At 43.9% G+C, this 18,727-nt stretch overlaps 1 protein-coding gene across 2 annotated transcripts in view; it reads right to left on the reverse strand.

The window, feature by feature from the left end:
* The window catches only part of LOC144828401 (NFX1-type zinc finger-containing protein 1-like), a 1,040,362-nt gene that overhangs the window by 848,391 nt on the left and 173,244 nt on the right, over positions 1 to 18,727 (reverse strand). For both annotated transcript variants that reach the window (XM_078686524.1, XM_078686523.1), the window contains exon 3: positions 15,318 to 17,076. In XM_078686524.1, the coding sequence (XP_078542650.1) occupies positions 15,318 to 17,076 (1,759 nt within the window). The remainder of the gene's footprint in view (positions 1 to 15,317; positions 17,077 to 18,727) is intronic.

An 18,727-nucleotide genomic window follows, 5' to 3' on the forward strand; every position in this document is an offset into this window, starting at 1 on the left:
ATGCACTGACGGCTGGTGGTGTGTGTGCCTGGAAGAAGCGTGCACTGATGGCTGGTGGTGTGTGTGCCTCGTGAAAGTGTGCACTGATGGCTGGTGGTCTGTGCCTGGTGAAAGTGTGCACTGATGGCTGGTGGTGTGTGTGTGCCTGGTGAAAGCGTGCACTGATGGATGGTGGTGTGTGTATGCCTGGTGAAAGCGTGCACTGATGTCTGGTGGTGTGTGCCTGGTGGAAGCGTGCACTGACGGCTGCTAGTTTTTGTGCCCGGTGAAAGCGTGCACTGACGGCTGGCGGTGTTTGTGCCCGATGAAAGCGTGCGCTGACAACTGATCGTGTCTGTGTCTGGTGTAAGTGTGCACTGACGGTGTGGTTGTGTGTGTGGTTGTCTGTGTGTGTGGTTGTGTATGTGGTTGTGTGTGTGGTTGTATGTGTGGTTGTGGTTGTATGTGTGTGTGGTTGTGGTTGTGTGTGTGTGTGTGGTTATGTGTGTGGTTGTGTGGCTGTGTGTGTGCTTGTGTGTGTGCTTGTGGTGTGTGTGTGGTTGTGTGTGTGCTTGTGTGTGTCTGGTTGTGTGGTTGTGTGTGTGGTTGGGTGTGGTTGTGTGTATGTGTGGTTGGGTGTTGTTTGTGTGGTTGTGTGTGGTTGTGTGTCTGGTTGTGTGTGGTTGGGTGTGTGGTTGTGTGGTTGTGTGTGTAGTTGGCTGTGTGGTTGTGTGTGGTCGTGTGTGTGGTTGTGGTCGTGTGTGTGGTTGTGTGTGTGGTTGTGGTTGTGTGTGTGGTTGTGGTTGTGTGTGGTTGTGCTTGTGTGTTGTTGTGTGTGTGGTTGTGTGTGTGGTTGTGTGTGTGTGTGTGTTTGGTTGTGTGTGTGTGGTTGTGTGTGTGTGTGTGTGTGTGGTTGTGTGTGTGTGGTTGTGTGTGTGGTTGTGTGTGTGGTTTGTGTGTGGGTGTGGTTGTGTGTGCGTGTGTGTGTGGTTGTGTGCGGTTGTGTGTGCGGTTGTGTGTGTGGTTGTGTGCGGTTGTGGGTGTGGTTGTGTGTATGTATGTGTGTGTGGTTGTGTGTGTGTGGTTGTGTGTGTGGTAGTGTGTGGTTGTGTGGTTGGGTGTGGTTGTGTGTATGTGTGGTTGGGTATGTGGTTGTGTGTGGTGTTTGTGTGTGTGGTTGGGTATGTGGTTGTGTGTGGTGTTTGTGTGTGGTTGGGTGTGTTTGTGTGTGGTTGGGTGCGTGGTTGGGTGTGGTTGTGTGTGGTTGTGTATGTGTGGTTGTGTGTGCGGTTGTGTGCGGTTCTGTGTGTCTGTGTGTGAGTGTATGTGTGTGTGGTTGTGTGTGTGGTTGTGTGGTTGTGTGGGGTTGTGTGTATGTGTTGTGTGTGGTTGTGTGTGTGGTTGTGTGTGGTTGTGTGTGTGTGTGTGGTTGTGTGTGTGGTTTTGCTTGTGTGTGTGGTTGTGTGTGTGTTTGTGCTTGTGTGTGTGGTTGTGTGTTTGGTTGTGTGTGTAGTTGTGTGTGTGTGGTTGTGTGTGTGGTAGTGTGTGTGGTTGTGTGTGTGGTTGTGTGTGTGGTTGTGTGTGCGGTTGTGTGTGTGGTTGTGGTTGTGTGTGGTTGTGTGTGTGTGGTTGTGTGTGTTCGGTTGTGTGTGTGTGGGAGTGTGTGTGGTTGTGTGTGTGGTTGTGGTTGTGTGTGGTTGTGTGGGTGTGGTTGTGTGGGTGTGGTTGTGTGGTTGTGTGTGATGTTGTGTGGTTGTGCTTGTGTGTGTGGTTGTGTGTGTGGCTTTGTGTGTGTGGTTGTGGGTGGTTGTGTGTGCGGTTGTGTGTGGTTGTGTGTGTGGTTGTGTGTGTGTGTGTGGTTGTGTGTGTTGTGTTTGTGGTTGTGTGGTTGTGTGTGTGGTTGTGTGTGTGCCTTTGTGTGTGGTTGTGTGTGGTTGTGTATGTGTGTGTGGTTGTGTGTGTGGTTGTGTGTATGTGTGGTTGAGTGTGGTTGTGTGTGTGGTTGTGTGTGTGTGGTTGTGTGAGTTTGTGTATGTTTGGTTGGGTGTGTTTGTGTGTGTGGTTGGATGTGGTTGTGTGTTGTTGTGTGTGTGGTTGTGGTTGTGTGTGTGGTTGTGTTCCCTCCTTCAGCAGTGTTTAAAATTCCCTGTCTATGCCCGTGCTGGGAGGCAGAGGGCATCTAAATACCGTGCACAGGGTCTTTATAAACTGTAGTGTGTGCCTTCCAGAGTACGCGGAAGGAAGCCTTCCCAAATATGTGGGAAAGGGTTTTTATGTGGTCATATAGGCACCGGTAGTCAGAGGCTCTACAATGTTTGCGGGGTGGCCTATGTAGCTATAAAAGTAGCTATAAAGAGTGCAGCAGCACTTTGTGCTCTTTTGGCAGTGTGGACCCTGTTCCTACAGGAAGTGGAGGGCTGTTTTACATAATTAACAAGCATTTTATATATGTGTCAAGTGACAGCAGTATCCTGGCAGGTGAATGTGTTCAAAAGTATCTCATATATTGGTCCATCGGCTATGTAAATGATTTAGGTTTTCAGCATTTAGAAACGCCATAGCGACTATCTGAGTTATAAAAACAAGTTGTAGCTATTATAATTTACGGTTATATTTATGCTTGTTCAACAGAATTCTGTTGCAGTGGTAGTATACAGTTTAAAACTTCTGAACTAAAAGGTCTTCCATGTCAGACAAGTTGTCACAGAGTAGCAAAACACGAAATTAATACTTCTTACGAAGGAAATCTGTAAATAATGAAGTAAGCTAGTCACACGAGTGCTTTAATTCATCCTTTAGGTAACGATAGAGAAAATAATTAGAAGTGTAGAACAAAGGTTTACTAACATTCGAGGAGGGTCAGTGAGTTGATAAAGACACCTAACCGCAAAAAGCATTAGGTGTCCAGACCCAAGAATTTAAATGTGAGCTGGCAGGTGTGGTAGCGGGAACTCTGTCTACTTGGGTAGGTACGAGTTTTTCATGGGATACATGAATGTGATATTGTTAAAATCACGTGTCTCCTTTAAAAAAAATGTTAGGGTGTTTCTGCATAGTACACACTGGAACTCGGCCTAACATATGGAAGCTGCCATGTCTAACACAGTTTTGTTCGTTCTGTTTTGGGTGACCAAAACATTTTCATATCACAATCTCACTGGCATTTTCACAAACATAAGTTAAATAGTTTCAGTTAAAAAAGAAAAGGTGAATAAAAAATGCAATAGGTCTCGCCTTTGATCCCCGCAGGGCTAATTCCCCTGCTGTGCTGGGGGGAGAGGGGGCACGCGCAGCGCCGCAGTGCTCATGATGAGCTCGGCTCGTCATGCAGCATGGTGGCGCTGTGCTCATGACGAGCTGAGCTCGTCACAACCACGCCCGTTCCAATGGAACGCCCAGCACAGCAGGGGAATTATCCCTGCGTGGGCGCGGCACAACGTTCATGACGAGCTGAGCTCGTCATGAGCACAGAACGACTGTGCCTCATGACGAGCTGAGCTCGTCATGAGCACGGAACGGGTTAATTTGCCCTTACCTCTTGCATTTTAGTTTGGGTGAAAGTGCCGGCAGAGACTGGTGAGTCAACAACAATGACTCATTAACATGCAATTGGTCTTTTAAAGACCTGTGAAGTGCTCGGGTGCGGCTGTGTGTGTGGCCAGGAAGCTGCCACAGGGGTGGGGCGGGGGAAGGGGGGAGTGTTGCAATGGGTGTTGCGCGTGCCTGCCAGTGACCAACAGAGGAAGCATTTAGCTCTGGAGGAGAATGAGAGGCAATTTACTGCCAGAGAAACACTTCAAAGAGAAAAGCAACGCGCGCTCCAGATTATGGAGAATGCAGAAAGGAAGCATGCATAAATCACTCCACCGTTAACAAAAACTTCCAGCAAAGACACCGTGTGTGAAGCGGGTTGTGCGGCCTGTGTTTATTTTAAGAGACCATATATTATAGCTACTGGACACTAATGAGGGAGAGGAAGAGAGAGACAAGCGCTCAATATTCCTGGTGCGTGAATGTAATTGTCTGCAAGTAGTCCCTAAACAAATCTAACAAAGCCAGACAGCGGAATAAAACAGTAGTTGGTCAGTGCTGCTTCCGATAAAAATGGAAGTGATGCATCTGAGCAACAGCCAACAGAAACAAAGATAACAGCAGCAATGCCAGACTTAGACAAATCACAAGGGGCAGGAGAAATTCCACAGGCTTTGAGCCAACATTCCGATTACTGTAGGTCTCGCACAGCGCAAGCGCTGCTAAGCCGAGACCTAAAAATGCAAGAATGAGTGCACCTATCACGAATTACCTAAATACCGCAATGGACTAATTGACAGTGAGATCGTTAATGTCGACAAGCGTTTTGCGGCCACAAAGAATGCACTTACTACCGTGGTTGATGATATTATATTGGATGCAAATGTATTGGAGACAGTTTCAAATCATAATAAATCCCAACACAACCCCAACACAAGAGTATAACAGCCAATAAATTGAAGTGCAGCCGCTAAATATTAAAATAAGAAATAAGGGACATTCCATCCCCCACACTCATTACTAAGTATCATTTTCTTGAGGGCTTTGCGGTTGCGTTTATAGCCCCATAAGAACCTAGAGGTAGTCCTTTCTAAGTTTTTAAAGCCGAGAGAGTGAAATTCCAGCGGTATAGTACGGTACATATACAGCACTTTTGGTAAGATCAGCATTTTTAAGATGTTGAGTCTACCATACAATGATAGGTGTAAATGATCTAAACGCTGTAACATATTATTAATTTGTATTATCACGGGATTTATGTTAAGTTCCGGTATTTTCTCTATGGGCAAAGAATTCTTAATTCCCAAATATATGACCTCTGAGGTAGTGGAAATATTCGGAGGTGGCTTATCCCCCGAACAAAGGATCTGTGTTTTCTCCAGATTAAGTTTATAACCGGAGAATGATCCAAATTGTTTAGGAAGATCATTGATTGCTGGAAGAGCTGTCTGGACATCAGTGGTGGTTATCACAACATCATCAGCATAAGCCAATGCGCGGTAATTAGTATTAGCTAAAAAAATAGGTCTGATCTTTTGTTCCAAAATAAAGCGATTAATTAAAGGGTCAATATAAAGTGCAAAAAGTAAAGGCGAACAGGGACATCCTTGACGGGTGCCCCCCGTGATTAAAAAAAAAGGGGAAACTTGACCATTAATTCGGATACAGGCTTTTGGAGCAGTATACATAGTTTTAAGTGCCTTAAGAAAACCTGGACCTAGTCCTTTCCTGGCTAACACTTCCCACAGATAGCCCCAGGCAACCCGGTCAAAGGCTTTTTCAGCGTCTAAAAATACAAGTCCAACATTAGACCAAGTTGCCTGGGACCAATCCAGAAACGTGATCACCTGTCGAATATGATCTGCAGTGTCCCGGGCAGGAATGAAACCGTGTTGATATTTAGAAACTAGCGGAGAAATAATATTAGATAATCGTGAGGCAAGAATTTTGGAGAACATTTTACTGTCAACATTTATAAGTGAAATGGGATGAAAGGATGACGGTAACAGAGAGGGTTTGCCCTTTTTAAGAAATACAGTTATTATAGAATCTTGCCATGATTGAGGGGCACTACCTTGTTGGGCTCTTAAACATAAATCAACCAGTTCTAGTCTTAAAATACCACGAAAGCACTTGAAAAATTCCAAGGGAATAGCGTCAGGGCCTGCAGCTTTTCCAGAAGCTAAGGACAGCAGTGACAGTTCAATCTCCTCCCAAGTGATTGGCAGATCCAGTTTCTCACTCTCCTGTGTAGATAAAATATCATTCAGAGCAAATTCGGTGAATTTAGTAATCTGATCTGAACAATCTCCTACCACAACCTCAGTATATAGTTCAGAATAAAAATCACAGAACACTTTAAGTATGTCAGCAGTTTTGTTACAGTGTTATTAATTTTATCGATGCTAGCAAACATCGCTTTCTGCCTTGCCCTCTTGGCCAAGTGTTTTCCTGAGTTTTCTCCCACTTCGTAAAGCTCCGTTCGAAAAGCAGCAGTTTGCTGAGCAAACTTCGAAGCAAATCCTTGATGAATCTTAACCTTAAGAGCCAGTAGATCCCTAGCAATAGTGTCTGTAGCTAGTCCCTTGTTACAAGCCTGCATAAGCCGAATCTCCAGCAGTCTTAAATTATTCATTTCTGCTTCCCCTTTCTTTCAAGTCTCCCTCTGTTTTCTTATTGAATAGCTCAAAGTTTCTCCTCGAACCCCGCACTTAAATGTATCCCAGACTACCTCTGGAGTAGCGGAACCCTTGTTATTAGAGAAAAACTCAGGAATCCAAGTATTCATATACTCAACGTAGGATAAGTCAAACAGGAGCTTACGATCAAAAGACCACGGCCGGGGAGTAAGTGAAGTGTTTAAGTCAAAACTAAGAGTGATGGGGTTATGATCCGATATAATTTTTGGTAACACCCTATATTCCATTTGAGGAAGTTCATTATGTAGAATCCTAGCAACAAAGAAGTAATCAAACCTAAAGTGTCTTTGATGGGGAGCAGAGAAAAAAGTACTGCCAAAAATTCCCCCCCTTTTTTTATACCCCAAGTCTACCAATCTATATTCATGAATAATCCCCTTAACTGCTTTAAATACATTCTTTTTTCTCCCTGCATATGGAGTATTTCCACAAATATCGAATGTCTCATCCAAGTGCAAATTAAAATCCCCACATAATATTAACCGAGGTGACCATAAAGCTATTCCAAACTTAATTGATGTAGTACTATGGGGTCATCGACAGTAGGGGCGTAAACCGAACAAATTGTAATAATCGATCCCCCAAGTTTGAGTTCAGCAATGACCCATCGTCCCAATGGATCCTCCTTAATTCTTTTAACTTCACCTAGTCCAAACCTCTTTAAAATGGCCACCCCTCTTATTGTAGAACTTTGACGAGAGCACCCCACAACCTCCATTCCAAGATCCTTAAGCCATCCTCTATTTGCCCAAGAGACATGGGTCTCCTGTATACAGATTAAATCTGTCCGCATAGTTTTTAACATCTGAGCCATTGTACCCCTTTTTCTTTTATCGTTTAAACCACAAACATTAATGGAGCAGATTGTCAATTTAACCATTTTCTTGTTTTAGTACAGTTCAGCAGTTCAACTTACAATAAGACAAAGTTCCAAAAATTGGCACCAGCCACCCAAAAATCCTAGACTTAAGAACTAAGCATCCTTCAGCTGTACTTCCTTGCACCCCCAAAAATACCCTCTCCCACCCACTCCCCCCCCCAGCGCACCCCCCCCACCCACCCTCTTCCCAACACCCCCCCATCGGAAGCTTAAGGGCAAATGCCCTCATTGATGGAAAGTGAGTAAGAACTATGTAACTCTGCCCGGGCCGTCCAGACCCAGATAGTAACTAAACCCCAGCAAAAGTAAAAAGAAAAAAAAAGAAAAAAAAAAAAGAAAGAAGGAAAAAGGGGGAAACCACTAAGAGCATAGAAAAAGTATATGATCCTGATCCTGTCTCAGCTACATTGCATCTAAGAATTGCTGTGCTTTAACCTCGGATACAAAAACATAGTTTTCCCCTTATGCACAACTTTAAGTTTTGTAGGGTTTAGAAAAAGGCTTGCCCCCCCCTTAGACTGAATTGGTGCCATTAGCTGTTTAAACCTCCAGCGTTGCTGCACTGTTACCGGGCAAAAATCGGGTCGTACAAAAAACTCATGCCCCAAGCCCTTTCTAGTCTTTGAGGGTCTAGCCAAGTCATACAAAGTCTCGCGAAGCAAGTAATTCTGTAAGCATATGAGGATAGCTCTTGAATTCTTATTCCCCCCCCCCCCCTTGATCACGTTTTTGATTGAAGGGAAAGCGGTGAGCTCTTATAATTTCTTTATCCCAGTCCCATCCTTTGAGATCTGGAAAAGCATCCGAAAACATCTCCACAACAAAACGACGGATATCTCTCCCTTCCGATTGTTCAGCTACCCCCAATATACGTAGGTTATTGCGCCGTGCACGATTTTCCAGAAAGGTCAGCTTCCAATCAATGTCTTGTCTAGTACTCTCCAAGTCCTTAATTGACGTTTTTTGTGTAGAGAGTTCGTCTTCCACAACAGAAATCCGGGCTTCAGTCTCTTGTACTCTCAAGTTGGTTTCATTGCTAGATTTAGCTAGGCGACGGACAACATTCTGCAATTTACGAACAGCTCCTTGAGTCGGAGCCCCTCTGCCTTGGTCTCCTCTCTATGAGCCATGATTAATCTATACATGGAGGTCTGCAACTTGTAGATAGACTTTAGTGTAATCTCCTCATCCCCCTCCAGTAGTTCTGGAAATTCAGCCTGCGTCTCTGATGCCGCTCCAGCCCCTTCCCACTGCGGTTGGTCTACAAAGTCTAAGTTTTCACATATGAGGGGGTTTGGCACCTCTACAGCCCTGCGAACCGTGTTAGGAGCTCCTTCATTCGCCAGGAAGTTGGAGCCAAGAAGATCTTCCACGGAAGTTTGATCACAATCATCAGCCCAGTCTTTTACAAACAAATGTCCCTCATTGATCGACTCCTCATCGACTTCCCCATCAGATGTTGCCGACACATCGGACATGGAGTAAAATTGACCCCCCCCCGATTCAATAGATTCTACATCGTTTAAAGGCTGATCATTCACCCGTGGCGAGACCCTGACTTCCTCCACTGCTTGACAGAGCCCAGCTAAGTCATCATTGCTGCCTTTTTGAAGAGAGCGAGACCCTCCAACTCCTCCAACTATAGGCGAGTTCAGGTTTGGGGGGGTCTGAACTGAAAGAGATGCGCCATGATTTTTAGAGATAGCACCAGACAGTTCAGTAACAGGTCCTTGCGCACTTCCTTCGATATGACCACCAGGTGTCTGAGTACTATTCTTAGATAAAGCAGCTACATTCTTCTTCCTGAATAAATCAGGTATTACTGGTTCCTTAGTGACCCCATTTTGCTGACGAGCTCGGGTCGCAGGAGTGTCTCTATTAAGCGAGTTAAGCTCTGTCGTTGGCCCTATTGCAGTGTTTTCGACAGCACTGGAAGTAATGTTAGCGGCATTGGCTGAGTTAAATAGCAGCTTTTTTTGTCCCTTTGCCTTTGGGCGCCATAGTTGTCACTTAAATAATAATCCAAAAACAGTGTAGGATAAGTTAGTAACTGGCAAGTAAGTAGCAAGTGAGTAGCTGTAAGTAGCTATATCAGATATCCTTATACTGATACCAATAGTCGGAATAAAGCTGTTATAAATTGCTACTCGACAAAAATTGAGGCTTTAAAAGTTTAAAGTTTTCTTACTGCCTACTTACTGCTTAAAACGCTGTCTAAATATGTATGTAGCAATTTATTGCAGTTTATAGCTTTATCTGGCAGCACCGATAAACCATCAAGCAGAGCTGTAACAGTGAAGTACTTAAGTTTTTGTAGTAAAGTATCCCCGGCGTACACTTAATGCAGCTGCTACAACTTCAAAGAACTCTCCGCACTCCTCGATATAGCGTAGCAAACTCCAGCAGACCAACGCCTTTGCATTCCTCCAGTCGCCGTTTTTCACCACCGCCTCTCCCTCGAAGTGGGGCTCTCCACGGCTTTTCACTCTTGCTGCCGCGGTCCGGCTCCTGCAGCTTACACCGTCTCCGGCCGCCTCTCACCAGCACTATACAGCTCTCCACGGCTCCGCGGCCCCGGACGCGACCCAGCAGACCGCAGCACACACGCCGTCCAGAACACCGCACGAAGCAAACGGAGCTCAGGAAACCCCCAACAGGTGCTGCGGAGGGGCTCAGCTCAAAGCGGCAACAGCATCAGGCAGCAGCAGCGATCCGGTCGGACCTCTCAGAGAGGACGCCACAGTTCCTCACTCGGCTGCAGTTTCAGCCGCCATCTTGCTTCCTCTCATAGTGGGAGATAGAGTAAATATACCCCTTTATCAAACGCCAACGATATTTGAGATGATTATGGGTGAGAAGGTGAAAGGTAGTTTCCTTAAGGTTGTTGAGCCCAGTTACCATAAAAAAACAAAATATAAGACGATGAAGGCAGCTTTTGGAGCCTGGCAAAAAGTACGAAAGCATCTTGGCTTATCCAAATTAAATTTCTATACGCCCCTAGGCTCGTCTGGTCTTTTGCCAGCTATTTTTTGTGATTTAACGACTTATAGGTGGGAGCAGAAAGGATTACGATATTTGGGCGATCTATTTTTTAATGGCCAAATTGTTTCATTTCAGGAACTAGAGAACAACTTTTCTTTGGCAAGAAATGACTTTTTTAAATTCCTTCAGCTCCGAAGTTTCTTACAGAGTTACTTATCTACCACTTCAGCTAGAATGATTAAAATTCCTTTATTAGAACTTTTACAGACAAAAAGCCCGTATAGGTTCTCTTTATTTAAGCCTGATTCAAGAATGTGGGGACGATATGGAACAGTGTCAATCGAAATGGGCTAATAAATTAGGTATCCCTGGTATTGATGTTTTGTTTTCCATCAAGTGTGCTTCAGACTGCTTGATCACAGGGATGATGAAATCTCAGCATTTTATGTGCATACATAACCTTTATTATACTCCAAGTAAGGTTGCTAAGTGGAGTACGACCACTGGAACGAATTGCAGTCGTTGTGGGTTATACGCAGCTGATGACTTGCACATGTTCTTTTCTTGTCCCAAATTAAGGGTGTTTTTTCAACAAATGGAAAGCTTTCTTTCTGTTGTTCTTAAATGTGATATTACGTTAACCATAGAGATGGTGTTATTGGGTATCGAGCATATTTCTTTTAGATCAAAGCCAGTATCTTATTTCTTATTTATATGTATGGCGGTAGCCAGAGCTTGTATTACCGGGGAGTGGATTAATCCAGATCCTCCTTCATTTTTTACTTGCCGTGAAAAACTATTGTTTATGTATAATACCGAGTCTGCTATTTACAAGTTAAAAGGGATTAAAAGAAGAGCTTTGGGGGAGAAAATTTGGCACCCATTCATGACTAGATCTAATCATACTGTTTGAATTTTTTTCAGTTTTGTAAGTCGTATGCATTTAAGTTGGATTCTTTTTTAGTTATGTATTGCTGTATTTCCTTGCAAGAAAACAATAAAATAAAAAAATAAAAACAAGAGTATAACAGCCTTAATACATAATACTAGTGCAGCACCCTGTGTATCAACCATACCATTGGAAATGTCATTTTTAACAGATTTAAGCACATCCACAGCAACTAAAAGTAAACAATTATTGAAGGAAAAAATGAAAGAACCTATCAAGCAATCACAGCTATTGTCTAAGAAACAGAGTGGGGGTCATAGGCTACCTCAAGTAATGACTGCTCCCATAACCTGGATTTACTTTTCAAAAGCTACATGGGAAGATTGATTCAAATGAAAAAAATGTATTGGAAATTGTGAAAATTATGGATGATGTGGCCCAGATTTCGAAATTATTGTAGAATCGTTATTACCAGAGAAACGTTTATCTGACAATAACCCGAGTGAAAAAACGGATAGAATAGTAACAAACAAAATCCAACGAATATCAAAAATGACACTGTATCTGGCTCATTGAGACCCGCAGTATTGTGCGAAGGAAAAAACACCTCTGAGACCATGAGCAAGGAAAAGAGTCACACTGTCTGCACTCGACGTTGACAAAAACAACGAGATCCATAATCAATAACCCGGATAAAACAGAGCACAGATTTCAACCTCGAAGTATTTATCGAAGACCCCTACACTTACCACCTGAGGTTACACCATATACCATTATTCTCAAAGATGTGCCAGAACTAAAGGATGGAGTCAATGAGGATTGGGTAGACCTGAAAAACAAGGTTTTGTGTAGGTTTACTAAACACTGCCACTATAACCCAAATACCCTGGCTCAAAATATTCTTATGGCACGAAGACTGCCCTGGGTGGGGAAATCACTGAAATCTTGTCAAGGGGACTTTGTTGTTGTCTCTTTTCGACACCCAGAAATGGTTGGAATTTTGCTTGAAGAGATATGTAACAGAGGAGGATTGTCATCTAAATATCAGAAACATTTCATTACTGTGGTACCCTTAGGATATTTTTACAAACAAGTAATAGAGGATTTTAGTGGGCCCAGAAATGGTTTATTGATAGCAGATAGGCATAGACCTCTTGCCTTGTTTAGCAGATTTTCACCCCTCAAAAGATGCTGTGATGTGGATTGACTACACCAGGGCGTTGAACAAAATAATCACCCTATAACAAATGAATTACTCCCAACTCCAATTTCAAAGTCTAAGAACTTGATCCTAGTAACATGGACATTATGGGTATTAATAAGAAATTCAATGACAATGTATGGCCTGTATTTTTAGATAACTGCCAAATTTTCTGTATGCAAGAGACCTGGCATACGGAACCTTTCCACGTAGATGGCTTCTCAATAATGACACACAAGCGACTCCCACACAAAATGGAAGGGCAAAGGGAGGTTTAGCAGTTTTACTTTCAGTTACATGCCCGCTGACTCTAAAGAAAGTTTACTCAGGCTGCTAAAACAAAGGATTCATCTCTATTTTGGAAGAGGATAAACCATCCCTATTTTAAAGATAGTTGCGCTGCTAAAATTGAAAGTTTAGTGCAGCTCCAAGTGCGGATTAGTTATTTCGGACAGGTTTTTAATCCAGATGATTAAATTCCCATATTAATAGAAAATAACGACCCCAACAGTACCTTGGAATTAGTAGAAAATAGAAAATGTACAACTATTGACCCTCCAAATTTGGACCCTATTACCCTGGATGAAGTCATATTGGCCCTAGAAAAAAGTGCAAATAGAAAGGCTCCTGGAGTCGATGGGGTTCTAATAGACATTTTTAAACTTGATATGGGTCTTTGGGCCCCATTATTACAAAAAAGTGTTTAATACCATTACAGGGGGCTTGGTACCAAGAACCTGGACTGAAACTATTATTGTCCCTATTTTTAAATAGGAGTGATGTCAAATGCTATAGCCCTATTACCCTCCTAGACACAACCTCAAAATTGTTGGGTAGGATATTGTTGGAGAGGTTGGAATTGTGGGCAAGTAAAAATAAAATTTTCACTGAATCCCAGTACAGCTTCAGGGTAACACTGGTAATCAGGCAATGATGCGTGCTTGCCCCACTTCTTTTTTCCCTGGCGACAAGTAGAGCTGATGAGGGTTTCCAAAAGTTAAATGCTGATGTTCCTAGAGTAGGCAAACGTGCTATACCGACTTCACGCTATGCAGACGACGCAGTTCTTTTATCGAGAACTGCAAATGGGCTTCAGACTCTCATTGAAAAATTTGCATAATTCATGCACGATAAGGATCTAGTACTCAATTTGAAAAAGACATTTACGATGGTGTGTGGGCAAGGAAAAGTAAAAACTAAGACCCACCATGTAAATAGCGTCCCTATTGAAGCAACAAATTATTTTGTATACTTGGGATTAGTATTTACAACAAGGGGACACTGGTGAGCCCAAATTGAACACTGTAAATTAAAATTTGTCAGGATAATTGAGGCAATCTTCAGATTCTTAAAAAAAGGGAAATAAGCCAATTAGGGAAGTCATGACACTATATAAGAGCAAATGTCTTACTGGAACCTGTTATGGTGCAGCACTTTGGGGAGTGGCTAACTGTGCAAATCTTCAAACTCAAGAAAATATCTTTTTTACGTAGATTGTTAGCTGTACTCGATTCCACTCCCATATATAGTGTGCATTAAGAACTGGAAGCTACATATATTAACAATTTTTATAAGCATAATACATACCTGGTATGGGATATGGAGTAAGGAAGGCACAAATTTCACACAGGATGTCATCAAGGATTGTATTGCACTTGACCATGGGAAAAAAATCCCTTGGCCGATATACATTAAAAACCTCTTAAATGAATGCACCACAAACATTTATTTTAATAATCCCTCCCAAATACTTGAGTACGATAAAAAAAGATCTGAAGACTAGTCTGATGGAATCATGGAATTGGTCAAGGGAAGTTGATGCTAACATGAAACCATTGACTAAGGCATACTGCGATAACACCTTTGGGATAGGGATACAAAATTATCTACTACAGGACGCAAATATAAAACATAGATTTTACCTTACAAGATTCCGAATGGGGCCAGCCCAATTTTGTATTGCTTTTCCTAAAATGGGCAAGTGGGACCATAATCTTCCAAAGTGCCCTTGTGATGGAAAATCAGATCAGACAATGTTGCACTTTATTTTACTTTGCGGTTTTTATAGAGATATCAGGAAGAGTCTCTTACGGCCGCTGTTTTTAAAGGAGCGATTGTTCACATATAAAACCGCTTTTGCGTATATTTTTGGCCTAGTAAATCTTACAGTTTGTAATGCAGCGGCGGTCTATATTCAAACGGCAATCAAAATAAGATACAATAATTCTCATCTTGAGGCCCTTGTTTACGAAGAAACAGGGTCACATAATGATAAATGACGTCCCTGTTTGTATTTTGTGTTCTTTTAAACTATATATTCTCGTATATGGCATTTTATGCACATATGCCTTTCCAAATATACTGATGACATTCTTAACCTAACGCACTTTATTTCCTATATTTTTTATATATTTTGACAAGAATAGTGATGTTACTGGAGTTATAGCCCTGCATTGAATTGGTTAATTTGCACATAGCACTTTATGTATATGCTTTTCTGGGGTCTGCTGTTGAAATTCCAATTTTACTGTTATTTTTAAATGCATTTTATGTGATGATGTTTTTTGAAGTTATAGCCCTGCACTGAATCGAACCTGTAGCACTTTTATGTATATTGGTTCCTGGGGCCTGCTGTTGGAATCTTCATTTTATCGTTATTTTAAATGTATTTTATTGTAGATTTTGTGATGTGACGATGTTTATGGAGTGTAGTGGAGAAGCGTGGCTCAATGGTTAGAGTGGCAGACCCTGATGCAGAGGTCTTGCCCGGGACCAGGGTTCAATTCCCGCCTCGGCGGCTCTTGGACTCAATTCCCCCGGACCTGATAATTCTCGCCTCGGTGCCTAGTCTAATCATGGGTCCCACTCTGTGACTCTGGGCAATAGCTTTCTTAATCTCCACAATGGCCCCAGCAGCGCTTGGATGCCTGGCTTCACCATGGGGGTGCCCAGGAGTGGACATTTCACAGGAAAGTCAGGATGGGTTCCACAGTGGTATGAATACAGCGCTACGAGACCTCTGGGTAGAAGTGCGCTATATAAATACAAACACATTTACATTTATGGCTTTCAGAATGCTTTTATGGTTTGCAATTTTTAAACCGAATAAAGCTTGATTGATTTGATTTGACAACATTAACTCATCCATTTACTTACCTCTCCTGCACTGCAGCTGGTAGCGGAAGTAGACTGCAGGCTAGTGTGGGTTTTACTCACACTAGAGGGCATGGAAACGGGACTTGTAGGGAAGTGGCTTGGACTCGTTGGGGTGTAGGATGGGCTTGTAGGGCAGTAGCTTGGACTTGTTGGGCTGTAGGATGGGCTTGTAGGGCAGTAGCTTGGACTCGTTGGGCTGTAGGATGGGCTTGTAGGGCAGTAGCCTGAACTCGCAGAGATGGAGCTTGGTTTTGTAGCAGTGAACAAAGGACTCATAGAGCAGGAGGTAGACGTAGCAGTCAAAGTGCCTGGACGAGTGAGATTGTAGCTTGGAGCGGTGGCGGTATCCTTTGACTTTCTCGCCGTCTCAGATAGAAGCTGTGGTTCATCACCAGGATCAATGTGACATGGTTTCAGGGTTGTGAGGTCATATTCTATTGAACTGCCATCTAAGTAGTGAGGAGAGAAGACTGAAGTGTTGCACTCCACAATGTACCTTCTGAACGGCAGGCGCCTGTGATCCATTTCTTGAAGACCTTCCAGAACATGGCGGTATCCCTCAAAGAATGCAGGTGACTCCACCATGGTGAAGCATGTTTTACAGATGTGTTTATAAAGGTCCTGGGGATCTATTTTCAGGTCAATCCATACACATCCTTCAGCAAGCTCTGCCCTGTTATAACTCACCACAGTGCCAAACAGAATCTCATCGCAGTCATTCGAAATCAAGCATACTAGGGACCCGCCCATGAGCCTTTTGGACGACATGAAAGAGCTGAAGGGAGAGTCAAACCGCGCCATGTAGATAACTCCGGTTGGCATCGTGCCCACTTTTAAAATGCACACATTCCTGTAGAGCCTGAGACCCTTCTTGTTTCTCCCCGTATGAGAGAAGAGAGTCTTGGGACTAAAACAAGAGGCGATCCCATCCCTCAAGGGCTTGATGAAATCCTCACGCAGGAGGCGGAAGTGAAGTTCCAGGTAGCATTGTTCGCTTTGATGCGGGCCACGTTTGGGATTGCGCCGTAAAGTAGAACCTGGTGAGTTCAATATATCTTCTGGCACAGGGAAAACTGAGATGCGGTGGATCTTCTCCGCATTGGCAGGTGACATGAATTTCCCTACAATGTTGTCCTCTGGAAAGGCTGCATCCACCATCAATTTCAGATCCTGAAGCTGCTTCTGAGTAATCCAGGGGACCTGTAGGCCACGGGTCTGTTGTCGCTTCAGCTTCCAGTACAGGAGATCCACTGGAAGGTGAAGGAGGGGCTGGGTTCTCTCATGTGTCGCTGTGACCAGGTGGTGTAACAGAACTACGGTGTTTCCTATCACCTTGCTGCTGACATGTCCTTGGTCCTGAAAGGTGTCAATTTGTGCAATGAAAAGCAGCAAATCTCTGGTCATGAATGTTGAACCGAGCACCTCTGCGAGTATCGGCTGCACGTCCTCCGCTGTTGCCGCATCCTCAAGGGCCACAATGAGTCCCCTAATCAAGGTATAGACTTCTCTGGGACTCAAGTCAGGGTATTGCACCGCTAGGCTGAGCTGAAAGCAGTTTCTCTGCAGAAACAAGAGAACTTCTCTAGGGGAACTGATGCACAAATCATTCAGGTCAACAATGAATCTTGAAACTCCGCTGGGACCTGGTTCATTGATAGAAAGGTGGGGCCTTTTGCTCCAGCCATGATGGTCTTCTGATTTAAAGTCCGGCCACTGCCTTTTCCTTCCTTCTGGTGCCTTGCTGGAGGATCGATTCAGCCTGGTTGGAGGAAGAAAAATAAAATATGTATCAATGACCACCTGGATTTTCCAACAGGACATATACATAACTTCTTACATATACACCTTGCACAGCAATTATACGGCCCTACATTCTCCTTAGCTTACTGAAACCAAACTCTTCATCCTTGAGAAATGGGTCATTTTCTAACACTTAATAGGCATTAAACATTTGGCCTTCAGTGAGGTAGGCAAGCCGTGGATTTAGAGTATTAATCAAGCATTGTACACCTCCTCAGGAGGGTCAGGAGATGGGCTCTCCTAGTCTGACATCTGCATACGTCGATGTACACATCCTTGTTCTACAAACCCCCCAACCGTGTAAGCTTCTTATTGTTCCTCTCACCCTGGACTACTTACTGCAGAGTGTTTTGTATAATATGCCTTAATAGCCTAACTGCCCACCGTGATATACATGTGCATTTTATGACTGGGGGAGTCTAATATTCATTTATTTATTTTAAAATACATCTTTATTGATTTTATGCCTGATTACCAGGCTTCTCGGGTCACACCATCATGCCTGCAACCACACCCCCCCACCACCATGTCCGACACAACGCCACATCTACAACCTAGAGAATACAAAACAGAATTTGGTATTTTGTAGACTTCCTATTGAGAGGTACTGTGATTGCAAGTATGGCCACCACTACCCTTGCATAGGCACCTCCCAGACTCCATATCCCATCGGGTTTAGCCACCTGGTCACATCGGTGATTTCTCTTGCCCGGTATCCACCTACCCTTAGGTTCTTTGAGCTTTTTCACCATGTCCCCTCACAACTCCCCCCCCCTTTCGTCTGAGCGTTCATCCCTCATCCTACTTTCTTCCATTAGCGCCCATTCCTTCAGGTCATTCTGCCAGGATATGTATGCGGCTACCCTGGGAGTCAACCAGTGTATTGCCAACCGGTGCTTGCCCAGCACCAAGCCCAGATAGGCACATCTGTAACTGATGTGTCCGTGTTTTGAGTGCGGTATTAGCCCCAACAGGTAATGAGTGATTGTGTTTTCTATGGATATGTTAGATGTCCTGGTCAGATTCGTCACCACCTCCATACAAAATTCCCAAACAGGGACACATGCCCAAGTCATGTGTAGGAATGTGTCTCTAGGGGCACCTCATCTGGCTGATTACCGGTGACCTCTGCGGGCACATTGTGTGTAACATTCCGGTGTCGGGTATGTGAAATGTATAAAATTAAACTGAACCAGCTTTAAACAAGCATTGCTTGCTATATTCTGCACCAAGGCGCAGCTCCGTTCCCAGCCGCTGTCCTGAAGTGAATCCTCCAGGTCCTCCTCCAGGTCCTTCTCATGGTCCTCTTCAAGGTCCTTCTCCAGCTCCTCCTCCATGTCCTTCTCCAGGTCCTCCTCCAGGTCCTTCTCAAGGTCCTCCTCCAGGTCCTTCTCTAGGTCCTCCTCCAGGTCCTCCTCCAGGTCCTCCTCCAGGTCCTCCTCTAGGTCCTCCTCTAGGTCTTTTTCCAGGTCCTCCACCAGGTCCTTCTCCAGGAGGTCCTTCTCCAGGTCCTCCTCCACGTCCTTCTCCAGGTCCTCCTCCACGTCCTTTTCCAGGTCCTCCTCAAGATCCTTCTCCGGGTTCTCCTCCAGGTCCTCCTCCAGGTCCTT

Source organism: Lissotriton helveticus, chromosome 4_1 (assembly GCF_964261635.1).
Source record: "Lissotriton helveticus chromosome 4_1, aLisHel1.1, whole genome shotgun sequence".
Classification (NCBI taxonomy): Eukaryota; Metazoa; Chordata; class Amphibia; order Caudata; family Salamandridae; genus Lissotriton; species Lissotriton helveticus.